The sequence below is a fragment of the Microchirus variegatus genome (genome assembly GCF_963457635.1).
Source record: "Microchirus variegatus genome assembly, chromosome: 14".
NCBI lineage: Eukaryota > Metazoa > Chordata > Actinopteri > Pleuronectiformes > Soleidae > Microchirus > Microchirus variegatus.
In genome coordinates, this window is record NC_139815.1 from 7,778,445 (window position 1) to 7,796,019 (window position 17,575).

The 17,575-nt window shown below is 41.6% G+C and overlaps 1 protein-coding gene across 2 annotated transcripts in view; it reads right to left on the reverse strand.

The window, feature by feature from the left end:
• Window positions 1-17,575, reverse strand: part of lrp4 (low density lipoprotein receptor-related protein 4) — a 111,153-nt gene that overhangs the window by 16,370 nt on the left and 77,208 nt on the right. For both annotated transcript variants that reach the window (XM_083900649.1, XM_083900648.1), the window contains exons 7-21: window positions 14,759-14,878; window positions 14,510-14,635; window positions 13,874-13,999; window positions 12,525-12,659; window positions 11,366-11,491; window positions 10,657-10,887; window positions 9,072-9,228; window positions 8,372-8,589; window positions 4,428-4,604; window positions 2,959-3,084; window positions 2,334-2,542; window positions 1,607-1,688; window positions 1,365-1,470; window positions 546-747; window positions 202-391 (exon numbers count right to left, since the gene is read on the reverse strand). In XM_083900649.1, coding sequence (XP_083756775.1) covers window positions 202-391; window positions 546-747; window positions 1,365-1,470; window positions 1,607-1,688; window positions 2,334-2,542; window positions 2,959-3,084; window positions 4,428-4,604; window positions 8,372-8,589; window positions 9,072-9,228; window positions 10,657-10,887; window positions 11,366-11,491; window positions 12,525-12,659; window positions 13,874-13,999; window positions 14,510-14,635; window positions 14,759-14,878 — 2,331 coding nt within the window. The remainder of the gene's footprint in view (window positions 1-201; window positions 392-545; window positions 748-1,364; window positions 1,471-1,606; window positions 1,689-2,333; window positions 2,543-2,958; window positions 3,085-4,427; window positions 4,605-8,371; window positions 8,590-9,071; window positions 9,229-10,656; window positions 10,888-11,365; window positions 11,492-12,524; window positions 12,660-13,873; window positions 14,000-14,509; window positions 14,636-14,758; window positions 14,879-17,575) is intronic.

Here is a 17,575-nt window from a genome sequence, read left to right on the forward strand (position 1 = left end):
GAGAGAGCACAGAGTTGAGTGAAAAAGACCATCTCTGTCACTCACACACTTGGACAAATCAAAAGGAAACATTTACAGCAACAGAACAAACAAGAAATAAGACCATAAAGTCCCAGAAGTTATCTTTATCTCATGCGTACATGTGGAGAAACATAGCGGTCCCTACTGCAGTAGTCGTACTTGGACACACACACACTATACCTGTCTCTCGTTGTCTGTGAAACATGTGAATGTCCATGAGGTTCTCCAGGTTTTCAGCCAGCGTGTGTCTCCCCAAGCCAGTGAGCTTGTCAGCGCTCTGAATGCTCTTGGACTGCCAGTCTGTCCAGTAAAGCTTGTCTTCATGAACAGTCAGGCCAAAGGGGTGAGGAAGTTGGCTGCCAATCAAAACCTGTGCAGAATAAACACAGTTTTATCCAGTATGATCAGTACATGTTACTTAACACTTATCTATAGTGTTAGTTCTAAAATTGACAGAAAATCTAATAGCTTTTACACAGCAGGATCATTAAAATGGCAGCCTTATCATTTTAATAATCTTTTACCTGTCTGTTGGAACCATCAAAGTTGCCAAATTCAATAGTCTTCATTCCAGCATCAGCCCAGTACAAGCGTTTGGTCTCGTAGTCAATGGCTAGCCCGTTGGGCCAAGTCAGATTAGATGAGATGATGACAATACGGTTAGAGGCATCCATTCCTGCACGCTCTATCTTTGGGTTGGCGCCCCAATCAGTCCAATACATGAAGCTGTGGAGAAGGAATCAAGCAAATAAGAAATCATGACAATTCATGAGAAAGTGACATGGAGTTAAAGGTCCCATATTGTATCCTATTTCTCTAAGTAAAACGAAACTTAATGGACAGGAAATGACATTAGCCACAGAGGCTACTGGGAGCTAACAGCAGTTAGCATTTGGAAAAGTGACCATTTGCAGGCTCTAGCAGGCACATTGCCGTCATATATAACATGTATCAACTGGACAGATAAATCCTCTGAGGCTGGAAGTTTGTGTAGAGCCAAGAATAGAACTTTTTGGCAGACTTTTTGGACTTCCGGTTTTCGGATGCCGTTACCCTCGCCAGCACTCTCGCATGTTTTACGGTCAAAGCGGAGCTCCGCGAGACAATTCCAGGAATTTAGCGTCTTGTGACGCCCCAAGGAGTGCGGAAGTCAACATTGCGCGTTTTATCTGCTGTACTTAAGACTGAGGAGGACCACAAAAACACGAGTGAGTCATCTTTTTTCACAATTTGGCGACTGGTAGGGCCTCCAGAGTCCCAAATATACGGATTTAAATGATTAAAAAGTTGATTTAGCATAATATGGGATGGGACCTTTAACGTTTGAATCTTTAATATCTCACCCTCCGATCGGGTCAACAACGATGTCCCTTGGGCGGTCCAGGTTCTCCCATATCAGAACAGTCCGCATGGTCCCATCAGAATTTGAAACTTCAATACGATCTGTTCCTGAGAATTCGAAAAAGCACATGCGACGTATGACTTGTATCACATTACCACAAGCATGTGAGTGACTGCACATAATAAAATACGATTTAATATCAGACTTTGGGGCATTTGAACTTCTTTTTTTTTCTTTTTTTACCAGCATCAGTCCAGTAGAGCTTGTTGGTCACCCAGTCAATCGCCAAACCTGCTGGGCTCTCCAGACTGGTGTCCACGACCACCTGAAAAAAAAAAAACGGTCAGGAACCATGTGAATTCTCCCATTCTAATTTCCATGTCACTTGTAGTTATTTATTGAACCTAAAAGCTGTAAGTTGTAAGGTCCAACACAAGTACCACAGAAAACAACAACACTAACAAAGATAATGTCCCTACTTTGAAGCTATTACTTGGCTATTTGCATCTTCCAATGAATCAACTGATGTCTTTTTCACATAAATATCATTGCAGTTTACTGTTGTGCAAATCAATTCAATCTCATAGGTAAATTGGAAACTCTAAATTGTCCATTGGTGTGATTGTGAGAGTGGATGGTTGTTTGTCTATGTACGTGGCCCTGTGATGGACTGGCAAACCATCCAGGGTGTACCCCGCCTATCGCCCTATGTCAGCTGAGATTGGCACCCCCCGCGACCCTCATGTGGAGGATAAAGCGGTTGAAGATGGATAGATGGATGGATTCACGAAACTGTATCTACCACAGCCTATTTTCAACAGTGAACTGCTGTTGTATATCAGCCCCAGCAGATGGCAGTGTTGTATAAATCCTTCATCATCCTGCTGCTGTGCTCCTGTTCATTCTGGAACAAAATGAGAAACGGTGGGACCTCAGCGTCCGAGTTCAGTCAGTTTGGTGGGTCACTGACCTCTTGCTTGGTGCCGTTCCACAGCGCTCTGTTGATAGAGTCAGTGGTGACGTCTGTCCAATAGATGTAGCCATCTTTGGCGTCCCAGTCTAGAGCCACGGCGTTTCGTACATCAGCCAGAGGGATGACATCATCGGACATATCCTCTGTATCAAAGCTGATTCGTCGGATGTCCGTCCTTCGGGCAAAAAGCAGGAACTTATCAAGACCTGATTAAAGACCAAAGGTCTTCTGTCAGTCTTCTAGCTTTAACAATGGGGTCAACAGGGTCAACACAACAAAACAGCACTAGCACACAGGCAACTAGCAACTCTTGAACACTGATTTGTATCAGTATGTTATATAATTTCATTTTCACATGGTACAACTGTCTAAATTATAACTTATTGCCTTTAAACATTTTTGGAAATCTAGAGATCAATGCTGAAGACGATATATATTATGGTTATACTACCTTTGTTTTGACTATTGATTAAATGTGAGTACATATTCAATGACCTGAGCTAAATATATATGTGAGAGATATGCATATGCAATAACATCACAGAAAATATGATTTTGACGAGTAAAAATATAACATTAATTCATAACAAAGATCAAATCTGATGTGTTTTGCAGGACTCACCATTAGCACACTTGAAGTGGTCCACCTTCTTGAATCCAGTGGGGCAGGCACAGGTGAATGACTTGTTGCTGGGGAGACACAGGTGGCTGCAGCCTCCATTGTTGGTGCCACAGCGATTCTTGCTACCTGTAGGACAGACACAGAAGTACAACATGTAATGGATCTTTTTTTTTTTTTTTTTAAGTTAATTTAAATGCCACAGAATACAGAACACAGTTAATTTGTTTAACTGCTGAAGAGGTCAAGTATGTTCATGATATGAGTCACTTAATCTAAACCAAAACAAAAAGACCCACGACTGACATCCCTTTGCAAAAAAGAGGCTGTTAGCAGTTCATAATAGTGTCAGGCTTTGTTTTAGCAGCATCATATCCAAAACCTCCTGTTGGCCGAACTCAGGAGGTTTAACATACTGTAGTGTGTTAACAAGAAGCAGGGTCGTACCTCAATTGGCCATTTTGCCAGAGGGTCCAACAAAATAGCAACAAATCATCAGAAAACATTTTCACTTCTGTGTGCAATGATACCCTTTCTTTTCAAAAGGTTCCTATTTTCTCTGTCAGTCCTCAACCAGCTCATCTTCCACCCTCTAACCTTGAGCTTTTGCATTTCACTCCTCCACCTGCTGCATGACAACGTTTTCTTCTGCTTCAGGCTACAAACTTGGATGTTTGTAAAAGTCATTTGACAAATTTCAAAGTAAATTTCTATACTGATATTCAAATATAAACTTTGGTTTACATGTTACAGAATTTGGATAATATAGAGGAGGATCTTTGGATAAAAGAGCTAGCAGTGTTATACCTTCACCCTCACCAGCTCCTCTGCTGATTCTAATCTATATACTGTATCTATCTATAAAGCAAGTTCTGTCAGTGTGTCTGTGACAGGCATATCTTGCCATAAGTCAGATCACCCTAAGATTTTGGATATGGGTTGAGCATGGCCCTATGGTGTGCATCCTACACCAGGTAGGCAGCGGCTCATCAGCAGCAGCTGTCTGGAGCGGGGAGGTGGGAGTGAAGAGGCTGTCCTCACGGTGGGTGAGACATTTTCACACGGTTCAACGCATGTGAACATGGTGTTATACTGAAACGACAAAATTGGTGTCCATTCACCAATACGCAAGTACATATTTATTTTGCATTAGCACGCTACTAATTTTGCGGTTTCCAAAAGTAAGCTAGCGAGGCTATGATTAGCATTAGCGTAGGGCTAACATAATACAAACACTGTGCAGCCTCATTAGGCACAACGCAAATCGTTTTAATTTTGGATCAGCATTAGCATAGCTAGCTGTTGTGACTGTCAGCCATGCATTACCATAACCCGAAAATGTTTATTCAGCTCCCACAATAGGAATACATACTTCCTACAGGCACTGCACTAGTAATAACAATATAGGGAAAAGTGTGGGACATTTTTTAGGGATCTTAGTTTTGTACCATCTCTCTCAGCTGTGTACTAACCTGGGGGCTGCCTCTGGGGATGGAGGGTGTGGATGTCCATGGGAAAGTGCAGCTTGTTGCGAATAACTGCCTGGTTCTTGCCGGTGAATTTGTTGGCACTGTTGATGCTCTTGGTGTGCCAGTCGGTCCAGTAGAGGCTATCCTCAAACACTGTGATGGCAAATGGGTGGGGAAGGCCTACAGAGAGAAAGTGGTGTAGAATGAAAAAGAGTTAAAGGGCAAAGGTAGTTTTCATGAAAGAATGGGCCAGGTTTTTCCAGGAACAATAACGCAAACAGATGCGAAAAATGATATCTTTGTAAAAAACATGGCTAATTATGATTACAAGGTTTAAGGCCTCTTCACAAACACAACAGAAAGAGCATTTGGCTTGTTCAACCAACACTTTGCAAACATCTCTTCCTGTTGAGCACTGTGGGCTTGACTGATGTCATATTGTGACCATTTAGAGCTGCTTTCAATTACTGTGCCTCATGTCAGCCTGTAGCAGTATTAGCTGTTACCAGGGAGTCCAAAAGCAGAGGCACATTATTGGATTCCTTATTCCTTATAAACAAGGTCAGATAAAAGCCTAACTTCAGTTTTCATATCTGACCATGACCTAGAATGTTGTTTCAAGTAAATTCCAAGAATTTTTTTTTTGTTGAGCTCAACAAGTGACTAAATGAATGATAATCAAGGTTAAAAACAGAAAACCACAGCTTGTTTCAGTGTGATCAAGTGAGAACACACAATGATTTATTTACATCAAATCCCTATGTGTTAATTCAACTGTCGCACATAATATACTCATGTGAAACCCCGTCATTTACAGTAAGTGGTAGGTTCCAAAGCCTTTAACAAGTTGGCCTCATTAGGCTTCGAGTCCGCAACAACATTAGTCTAGACTTGAGTTGATATTTGTCAGCCACGGTGTTAAAAGCCTATATAAGTGGAACCCTTGACTAAATAATGTGGAACAGGGAACTCATTTTAGAGATGTGTCTCCTGTGGGGGCATCTGCTTTGGGCAACTCTTCCACATTTATTCAAATCTCCTGCTAAATCCTCTTTCAGTGAAGTAGCTGCACAGTCAGTAGGATCAAAGTGCTGAATGGATGGAAAAAGTGATTTCTGCTGCTCCAGAGAGCAGTAGTGGTAGTGGTGGTAGTGTGGTGAGTAAGGCTATGCTGGCGCAGAGCTTTAAAAAAACATTACAGATAATTTAATGACAGTGTTTTACAGCACAGTGTAAATGTCAAGTGGTAAATGGCTAAAACTGGAAAAAAAAAAGTGACATAAGCTACCAAAATACAGTAATTGTGTGTGTAAACTCAATGAAAATCAATGAGACCAACATTTCATTTAGCAACACACAGTGAATACATTAGTTTATATGAACAAAGAGAAAAGTTTACCTTATGGAGCCACATGTCAACTGAATTAATTCAATTAAACTGTTTAAAAAAGGCAAAATTGTGATTCATTTCAGGAATGATCTAGTCCAAAGACACGTGAGGAATTCTCCCTCCTTTTCAAACAGGTCCAGGTGGTTGTGTGGTGATACTGGCTGACTGTGTGTGTGTATGTGTGTGTGTTCTGATCTTATCCTAAAATGAAAAAGATAACAGTTCACCCTCTTACTCTCCCTCCGAGTCATCAACACCTACAGAGGTGGCCTGGTTTTGATATGCTCACCATCTTTCTTGTCATCTCTGCACACCCCCATCCCACCCATCTTACTCCCTCTTTTCCGGGACAGCTGGAGGAACAGCTGCAGTGCGACGGGGCATCAAACATCCCAACTAGCCCATAGTTATGTCCCCTTCAACCTACATGTGGCACCTCCTGGGTCTTTTCACACCTCAAACACTATCAGCATGAGAAGTGTACTGCGAGATAGGACATTCAAGTTAAGCTTAACAGTGCAACAGTTTACCTTAATCATATTTAGGATATCTACTGCAAATTTACACTAATAATACTGCATGTATGCAATACTTCACAAGGTGAAAGGAGCGACAGCTTGACATGGTAATGGTAATAAACCAGACATAATTACATGAAATTAAAGCAACCAATCCTGTGTATGATTTTAATAGTTGACTGATCATCAGATTGGATGCAAATGGCTCAATCAGAACTACTGGCATAGATATTTTCTTTACTCTTACATCACTTCACCTTACAGAGTTTGTCCCTAGGCAATGTATAATATGATCACGTCTACACACACAGACACACAAACACACACCACACCACTTCTCTTCCTGTCCCCCACCTCAAGGCACACAGGTGTGCAGACTGGATAGTGGCCTTATCCGTAACACCCGGCTGCCCTCCAGCTTCAGTGACAAAGGAGTTGGCAAACATCCAGCTAGCGCGCGCACACACGCACACGCACACACACACACACACCCCCACACACACACAGGCACACACACACACACACACACACACACACACCCACGTCCCATTTGCCCTGTGTGTTGTCTGAGCAAACAGAATCTGTGGAGGAAGGACACGACCAATAATGGCCTTTTATCCTGAGAGCACACATCATTAAGAAGAGCTCACACACTCTCACACTCACACACACCTTTGCATAGCTATTCTTGTTAGGTCACTGCATTGACTTGTAATCATTTGGACAGCCTACCCCAAATCTTCTCCCCTTAACTTAACCTAACCACAATCTTATTCCTGACTTAAAATAAAACATGAGAAATTAGGTTCTGCTTCATTACAACCAGGCTATGATCTTCTCCACTCATTTGACAAAAAATATACAGTATAATCAAGCACTACTGTGTCAGCTTTAACACATTTTTTTTTTAAATATTATTACTCAAACATTCTTTCTCAAGCCTTTTTTATAACCACAGTAATGGAGGAAGACTTGAGGATTACACCAAAATCAAGAGTTGCCAAAATACTTCAGTAGCAAGCCTACATCTAAAATGCCTTTAAGTTCACACAGACAGCTTTATGTTGTCATTTATGGTGTGTGTGTGTGTGTGTGTGTGTGTGTGTGTGTGTGTGTGTGTGTGTGTGTGTGTGTGTGTGTGTGTATTTCAGTGGAAGGCATCATGCATATGCTCCTTAATAGAAATATGGCATTGATTAACTCCACATGGTACAAAGAAGTCGGGTCCTGTCCAATATATCCAACTCCTTACGTATGTGTGTGTTTCTTTATGTGTGTGTGCGCGATAATTAAATGAGCATCTGATCTCCAGCCAGACTCCTGCAGACCATGGCTCCGCTGTTTCTCAAACCCTCACGCTCATGAAAAGCTGCTTGGATGAACAACAAACTAACAAACAACCTAACAAAGCTTAATTTTTTCAGGTTCTTGAAGGTGCAGACGGCATGATTTGTTGGGCTTTATTCATCAATGATTCCACAATCGCAGCAATCTATTTAAATCAAGTGATCTGAGAGAGAACAACCTTTTTAGGCCTCCTCTGGAATCCTTCTACAGATAAATCTGTAGTGTCAAAGGAGGCTTTGACCACTGACAGGGAGGTTTAGACAGAGAGCTGGTGCTCCATGTGGCTGTTCCACTACAACTACTCTACACAACAATTCCCTAAACTGCAAAAATGCCGACAAAAATAGGAAAGTCCTGACAATTAGCACATTAAAATGCATGTAAATACTGCAATTGCATTTGCCTGTCATCTGTCATGCATGTCTGTCTGTTTGTGCTCGTCAGAAAAGAGCAGCTCAGGACCAGTAATCCTACCTACAGTATCTCAAAGGTTGTTCTGCTTCTATTTTACTGCCCCTGTAATTTGTAATAAATAAAAGATGCACAATTAAAGGTGAAATGCACATACCAAGGGAAAGAGTAGGATGCCAGAGCCATACTCTTAAGAAAAAAAAGCATGTTCCTCAATCATCAGCAGATGCAGTTCACCATACCCAGCCCTAGCCAGAAAAGACAAACAACAAGTGGTTTACCTTGGCTTATGACGGCCTTGCGGTTGCGTCCATCCAGGTCAGCCTTCTCGATGACGTGGTGTTTCGCATCCACCCAGTACATGCGGCGGCTGGCATAGTCAATGGTGAGGCCGTTGGGCCAGAACAGGTGTGTGTCTGCGATGACCCGCCGGTTGGAGCCATCCATGTTGGCGTACTCGATGCGAGGCGTGTTGCCCCAGTCTGTCCAGTAGATCTTACTAAGGATTAAAAAGAAGAAAAAGTCACAGTTACTTCTCTTGTCATCTGGTAAGCTGCAAGCTGTTTGAGCACAATGAACATCTGCAAAAGACAAGAGGTAAACAGACTGTTGTCAGGATTCAAGACACAGCAGCTGTCTGAAAAAGTCTCACAATGTTCGCGTCCTCCTAATCAAGACTCGGATGTTCTGACTGGCCTCCTCTAAAGATATTCCTCAATTATCACAAGAAAATGAGCCAACTAATTAAGTTAATGAATTTAAGTTGAATTTATCTGCGGGACATACTTAGCTGTTGCCCATTTCATGCTACCCGCAGATGCCGCCTGTGGGCACTGCTGTGCTGCCAAATGTAATCCCTACTCAGCTGCTTTCACTCCAACTAGGACACATCCAGAGGGGATATGTGTGTGTGTGTGTGTATGTTCGACAACATCTGTAATAAATTGTCTAGATTGTGTGTGCATGTGTTTAGACTCGTACCCCTCGATGGGGTGCAGCGCGATGGCTCTGGGCTTCTCCAGGTTCTGCCACAGCAGCACCTTGCGGTGCGTCCCGTCCAGGTTGGCCACCTCAATACGAGATGTCCCAGAGTCTGTCCAGTACAACTTGTCTTGTATCCAGTCTATGGCCAGTCCACCTAAACAAGGAAAAAAGAAACATAAAGCCAGTATTATGAGTTAAAATATCGCAAAATATATATAAAAAAAAGCTTTACTTTTTTGGTGTTCTTACTCAATGTCCATTATCAACACAATAGCCTGGTTCACACTGGACAGGTGGCATGTATATCGCTGCTGTCATGTTTTTAATTTCAGTGCCCGTGATATGAGATTATAGTGTTCACAAGACATTTACGCTTGTCTTTTTCACAACTGGTGCACAAGGTTACGAGCAAAAACAGACAGAGAACAGTTTTGTAGATTATGATATTGAAATTCTACCAATGGCAATATCACATAAATCTGACATATTCCACTGTAGTTTTAGTGTACAGCACATGTGTCAAACTCAAGGCCCGGGGCCAGATGTGGTCCGCCATGGCTCGAGAGTGATTAATAAGTAAATTAATCTTAAAAATCTGTGTTAAAATAGGTCTATGCTGCTCTAAGGCGTGCGTCCATAAACTACTTTTCCCACAATGCATGGTGTTTGCGTTACCTGCAAAGTGACGGCATCCTATCACTAGATCGCAGTGTATCCTTGTATATGCATCACGTGACGAGTGAAATTGAGATTGAGACTGTGATCGCAGCAGAATGTGTTCACAAAAGCCACAACCAAAAACGATGAGGCAGTGAAAGCGAGCTTTATTGTGGCTGAAGAAATCACCCGTGCTTCAAAGTCTTTTTCTGAGGGTGTGTTTTTGAAGCAGTGCATGCTGAAGGTGTGTGAGCAGGTCTGACCTGACCAGATACAAGACTTTTAAAAGTTAGTTAGTTTGTCAAGAAACACCATCGTGGACCAGGTTACATCTATAATGCATCATATTTGTAACTTGAATAAGTAAAAAATACAGAAAGTTATTTAGCAATATGTTACAGAGTAGTTACCTTTATTTTACATTATATATATTGGTTACATTTATTCTGTATGACAGTTATTTCTGGCCCTTTGAGGGTAACCATTATACTGATGTGGCCCTCAGTGTTTATAGAAAAAACAAAAGTATTTTATTTTACACAATGTTAAACTGCAGTATACGTGTCTCTTTTCTTTGTGTGACTGCTATTGATGTATTGATTTTGGTACAATTGTGGTTTACATGGTTTATACGTGCATAGAAAAATCGAGGGAAATGTATTGAAGTGGAAGAAATTAAAAGATCACAAGATGCTGTGGCAAGAGAAAACACTGAAGGGATATACAGAAATGAAATAAGAATTAAGGAGAAAGAAAACATGAGTTTGAACAGTATTGATGTCATACTGTTGTTGAACCTATATGAACAAGGTGATGGATGAAGTGAGTCCAACATAGTGGCGTTGGACAGAGAGCAGCACAGTTGAATAAATTGGAAACATGACAAATGAGCCTATTGTCCCATATTCGAACTTGCCGTACCCACCTGGGCTCTCCAGACCTGTGGAGACAACCTCCTCCACATTGGAGCCGTTGAGGTTGGCCTTCATGATGCGGTCCAGAGTCACATCTGACCAGAACACCAGTTCCAAGTCGTGGTGGAAATCCAGGGCAATGGCGTTCTCCAAGTTGTTGAGCAACAGGGTGTACTCCGAGCGGTGCGGCAAAACCTGACGAATGTCTATGCGGTTGGCAAAGAGCAGAACTGGCTCTGGACCTTGATGTGGACAGAGAAGTGGACAAGCATGGAGACTGGGTTACATAAAGTGGAAATGACATTATTGAGATGAAAGTTGGGAAGCACCAAAAGAGGACTGAAGGCTGGTCACTTTAAATAAAAGCATGTCATTTATCTCAATAGAAAATAAAAAATAGTGAAGGTCTGGGTGCCGGCAAGTGCCTGACAGACAGTCTTGACCTCAGTTTAACTCAGGCCTGCAGCAAATTTATGGGCTGCTGTGCCAGGCTTGCACTCCACTCTACCTCCACTGCATATCTAAATCTAGTCCAGACTGTCTGAATGAGCCAACCTCACTCTTGAGTCCATTACCCCAGCAAAGACGAATGGATACAGTTACTCTCGAGGCAAGTATAAACACTCTGCAAATGTGTTTTTATTGGAGGTCAAAACCCAATGTCTCTTTGTGGTCGCATGTCAAAGTTGAAACATAGTCCAGTGTTTTGTTTTTTTTTACCCAGAGCTTTGCAGCTGCGCTTGTCAGGTCTGAGCTCGTAGCCCTGAACACACCAGCACTGGAAGCCCCCCTCTGTGTTTGTACAGCCCTGGCTGCAGTAGCCTTCTTCAGCACACTCATCCACATCTGGAAAGGATGACAGAGACAAAGGACGGAGAGGTTTTAGCATCAAATTGTCTCGTTATCTCATTTGATTTCACTTTATGGGATGAGCTTCGGCGGCAGAACCAAATGGCAACGAGAAGTCGTGAAGCATTAGTGACAAATAGGCACAATAAAATAAAAAATGACGCTGACAAACTAGTACTGACAACTTTCTTCCTCACTCCACTTGTATAAGTGGCTTGTCTGATAAGAAATGAGAGAAATGGGTAAAGTGGATGATGTCATTAAAATGTAATTAAACACTTCATTATTAACAGAAATACAGATATCTATGGTTTTGTTACTTGACATTTTAATGCATGACTATTACAGGTCATAGCTAAATTTGCCTCTACTCATTTAAAAACCTTTAACACGATACTTGCAGCAGTAAACCAACTTAACTGAAAACCTGTAGCTAATCTCCCCTAAAAGTTACATAGAAATTCGTCTATAATGTCTGGAAGTTACTTCAAAAATATCAGTAAGACATTAAATTTTTTGCATTGTTTTATTTTGTTATTTTTTTGTGCTCTCCATCATACTTGCTTACTACTTCATTTCGTTTAATTGTTCCTACTGATTCTTGAATAGGAGTTAGAGAGTTGGGTTTACTATTCTCATTCTATTTTTGAGTAAGTTGCTTAGCAACTGACTAATCAACAAACTCTAGGAGGTCATGAATATTATCACCCACCGCCTGCTCACACACTTTCACAGTGCAAACTCCGTCAGCCTGCAATGTGTACACACAGATAGAGATATACACACAGATAGAGATATGCACACACACACACACACACACACACACACACACACACACACACACACACACACACACACACACACACACACACACACACACACACACACACACACACACACACACACACACACACACACACACACACACACACACACACACACACACACACACACACACACACACACACACACACACACACACACACACACACAAAGACAGACACAGACACACACGCACACACAGCATTACCCTGGCAGGCTTTGCCGTCGTCCATCAGTCGGTATCCGGTGTGACAGGTGCACTGGACCAGTCCTCTCACCATCTGACACTTCTGAGAGCAGCCTCCATTATTCTGGTTACAGTTGCCCTCAGTGGAGCGTGGACCTGCGCGAGAAACATAAACACAACATGCTGATTCAGTATAAATACAACCGCACGCTGTAAAAAAGGATCTGCCTCATCTGGTGTCAAGCCTTGAAATATTTCTGGCCCTCAAGCATCGAGGGTGGTGTTGTCAGTCAGTCATCCAATCCTGGCCATGAAATATTGAAGTCTTTTCATTTCAAGCTAAAACATTTGTATGCAAACATCTAATGATATAATGATTTACTTTATCAGTTTAAAACTGTACCCTTTGAACATAAACAATGAGTTTGGCCCGTCCCAATACCTCCCCTAACCCTGAATTTTGGTAATTCTCGTGTAGCGGGGAGCATGGGGGACTGCGATTTTGTCCTTATAATCAACCCTCAAAATGTAGTGAGCTCTGATACAGGCTTAAAATGAAGTGGAAGATACCAACGATGCTTTGCAAATTCAGCGAGCCGGCTGATTTTTTTCAACAAAGATGGTGGCCACATCTGCAGAGGAACAATTTTGTTGTAATATATTTTCGCAAATAAGCACGTTACAATGTCGAAATGTGTTGGAATATGTCAGTATATACATCCAAAGGACCGTTGAGCTTTGAACGCTAAAAATAACTGACCATTTATGAAAGCGGCTAGCTAACTAGCTAGTTAGCAGCTATTTGCCGAGGGTAGAGCTACATGACGGGCAAACTCTCTCAAAGCACTTGGCATATAGCCGCTAGCTAGCTCTGCTACAATCTGGGTAGTTTTGTCAGTGTTTTGGATGCGTTTACCGGCGTTCAATTGAACACGAATACCCTGGACTTGTCAGATTTCATTCACATTCTTGATATAGCGTTTACGAGGACGGAGAAAAACAAACACAGCCAACGCAACAGGCAACACAACAGCCAGATCCGTCGGCATTTTTCCTGAATGAAAATAGTAGCACGCTCCACTGGTAGAATTGTCAACATGTGACGTAGGTGAGCACGTTCGTTACGTTCACTACGCTAATTTGCATATAGTGGTGTCCCAATTCCATAGAGAAGCCACTTCCCTCAACAAGGGGAATTCATGGTTGAGGGCACTCGAAACCCAAGTGGAAATTTTAAGGGGGAGAAATGGGACGGGGCCTTTGTCCTCAAGACTTAAAACGCACCATCGGCCGTCATGGTCGTCACATTGTCAAAGTGTTACTACATATTCTCTGAGTTTCAAATCGACCACGTGCTGATGTCAACTCACGGCAGTCATGGTGCGGGTGTTCATCAGTCCCGTCTTCACAGTCGTTGACCTCGTTACACACCTTCCTCTGTCCGATACAGCGTCCATTCCCACATTGAAACTGATCGGGAGCACATGGAGGACTTTCTGTGGAGAGGTAAGGTGAAATATCCTGTGAGATAATATAGATCTGCAAACCAGTTTCGAGTTTAAAGCCGTATTTAGGAGGAGTAGGGATATGTAAACATGTTTTGGAAGAGGATTTTCCATTAACCTGTCTGACCTCTTGAGAATGTAGAGTAGTAATACAAGGACTTCTGATGTGTCCATACATAGAACAGATGCAAGGAATTTTGATTTTATAAACTCATAAAATGCAGCAAATAAAGAAAAAGATTGTATTCGGTAGATAAATATCTATAAATAAGAGGGAAGTTGGAAACCAGAGTTTAAATTAAGAGTGTTTGTTATTGTGTATCTTATAGTGAATAATAAAAATAAAGAGTAAAAACATTTGAATAAATTATTAAATACAATTGAAGTAAAATTATATGTGAAATAAAGAAGAAAAGTATGTCAGTGGAGGGCTGTTCTGAGCTGTTGTCATGACTACAGTTGAAGCTTGCATTACAGTTAGCTTCTGGGTTAAAGTCTTACCAGTTTTCTCACAGCCCTCTTCATCGCTGCGATCAGAGCAGTCATCCTCGCCATCACATCGCCATGACAACCTGATACAGCGTCCGGTTCCACAGCGGAACTGGTCGGCCGTGCACATGGACGTGGCTGCAGGAGACACAAGGATACTTTTAAGGAATCAATTAATTAATTCAAAGCGTAGGTGATTTCCTCACGAAGGACTGTTAAGGCGATCTGTTCAACAGTTCTGACGAGGAGCAGGTAACTCACTGCAGTTCTTTTCGTCCGATTGGTCGTCACAGTCGTACTCGCCGTCACACCTCCAGCCGGCGTTGATGCACATGCCACTACTGCACATGAATTCAACTGATCTGCAGGGCTGATGGGAGGCTAAACACACACACAAGACAGACACAGTAGGTCAAATAAATCTAACCATTTTAGAGCTGAAACAATGAATTACTAAATTAATCCTCAACTATTTTGATAATCGATTTGAAGCTTTTTCTCATGATTAAAACAAGATTTCTGATTGTTTTAGCTTCGTTTCTTTGCTCCACATAACAAAGAAATCATGAAAAATTAATCATTTTGGTTTGTGGACAAAACAAGATGTTTGAGAACATCGTCATTCCCAGGTTTGACAAACACTGATCAACGTTTTTTAAAATATTTTCTGCCTTTTTTATGGACCAAACGATTAATCGACAAAATAATCTTTAGTTGCAGCTCTAAACCATTTATTTAAATACTTATATAAGTTCCCCTTATGTCATAACTGTATAATATAAGATAATAATTGTATTGTATAAATGCTGAGTAATTACAGGTTCTTGTCCTTATCAAATAATTACCGGTGAAAGGACAATTTAATTTATTTGGTTAAATTATTCATAATTTCAATCAAATCTGGTCCAAGCTTCTCAAATCCGAGGACTTGCCACTTTGTAAATTAACTTCATTTTGGAAAACACTTAATTGACTACATCAGAAAGTTAAGTCTGAATGCAATAAAAACTCTTATATAAGACTCAAACCTTCAGTGGGTGATCATTTAGAGCAGGTCACTGGAGGAGCATGAACAAATAAAGCACTGTTTTCCTTTCTGATCAGTGCCAACAGAAATCTTATAAACACGTGCTTTAAGATTATGACTAAATCTCCCAGCTCATCTCGAAATGAAATTAGATAAAAAAATCATGATCGTATAATTAGCTCAAAGTGAAGCTGAAACTGGCAGCAAATGACGACGGAGGTGGATGAGGAGATTAAAGCTGAATCAAACATAAGCATCTTAAAACCCAACTCTAACGTAATGCGTGAGTGTGTCTGTGTGTGTTCCCTCCTGACAACACAAGCCCACTCATCATCTTAGCCTCAGTAGGCGTACAATAAGATAAGGGACTAAGAAAATGACAAGCAAGGAAATGCAGAGGAAGAAAGGCAAAAAAGAAGAAAAAAGAGATTTCAAGCAACCATGTACAGAGTTATCAGCTGGGCAAAAGAAGGGAGGGATGATTAAAACTGCAGGTGGCTCACCCACAGAGAGAGAGAGAGAGAAATGATTCATCATCTCCCTCTATATCGCTCTGTCGTTATCTCGCTCTCTCTCTCACACACACACACACACCTAACTATGGTCTTTCATCTACTCAGCCGAAAGCAGTATCCGTGTTCACAACAAAGCAACAAAGCAGGCAAATGTGAGTGTTTGTGAATGTGTGAGAGTGAGTGAGAGAGTGAGTGGGAGAGTGAAAGAGAGGCTCCTCGTCTAACAAAGCACCCTTCATGTCTCTGAGGAGTCCATGCCAAGGAATGCTGTCTGAGAATGGGCTGTCTTATGCCTCTGAGGAATGCATTTTCGTCCTTGTGTACGTGTGTGTGAGTGTGTGTGTGAGAGAGAGAGAGAGAGAGAGAGAGAGAGAGAGAGAGAGAGAGAGAGAGAGAGAGAGAGAGAGAGAGAGAGAGAGAGAGAGAGAGAGAGAGAGAGAAGGACAAATCATACGTGAACGTGAGAGTGTGATCACAAACTACGATCAAGCATCGAGACATCTTCAAACTCTCTCCAGCGCTTTTTATTTTGCGAACCAGAATTTCTCGATTTAAACACAGGGAATGATGAAATGTTCTGCTTCTGGAGAAACGAAAGTTAAAAAAATAAAAATGTGGCAATTTAAAGGACTCATAGTACACCCTATTTCTCCAAGTTAACTTAGTTCCGCCCTGTTCAGAACGCTCTGTTTAGTAGTATCTCTTTAAAAAATAAAAATAAATAAAAATAAAAGTTAAACATAACTTAAGGGACAGGAAACTGTAAGCAAACAGCAGTTAGCATTTGGAAAAGTGATCATTTGCAGGCTGTAGCAGGCACATTGCACCGTCATATATAACATGTATCCACTGGACAGATAAATCCTCTGAGGCTGGACGTTTGTGTAGAACTCTGTGCTGCACTGTGGAGCCAAGAATAGAACTTTTCGCAGACTTCTGGTTTTCGGACACCATTGCATGCCCCAGCACTCTCGCGTGTTTTAAGGACAAAACGGAGCTCTGTGAGAGAACAATTCTAGGAATTCTGCGTCTTATGACATCCCAATGAACGCGGAAGTCAACATTGCATGTTTTATCTCCTGTACTTAGACCACAAAAAGAGGAGGACCACAAAAACATGAGTGAGTCATTTTTTTTCACATTTTGCCGACTGATAGGACCTCCAAAGTTCCAAATATAAGGATTTAAATGATTAAAAAGTTGATTTTGCATAATATGGGACCTTTAAGTAATTAAGGGTTATGGACAGCAGGAAATTAGTATTTGGGGGACACGTTGCCCAGCTGGTTTTCGTTGGTACGTCGTCTGACCGAATGTGGACTGATGTTTCCACGCTGCTGTTTTTGAAACAGTGCAGCGCAGAGAATCATGACAGCGAGTTTCAAAAGTTGAAAGACTCAAACTAACCCTGTTGTGTCTGAGATCTTTGCAGGTACTGCTTCTCTAAAATAAAAAATGTCACGTTAGCTCAGCCTTCACAAGAAAACACGCTTCAAAAGCAAAAACGGTAATTCAAAAAACCTGGACGTGGGAGGA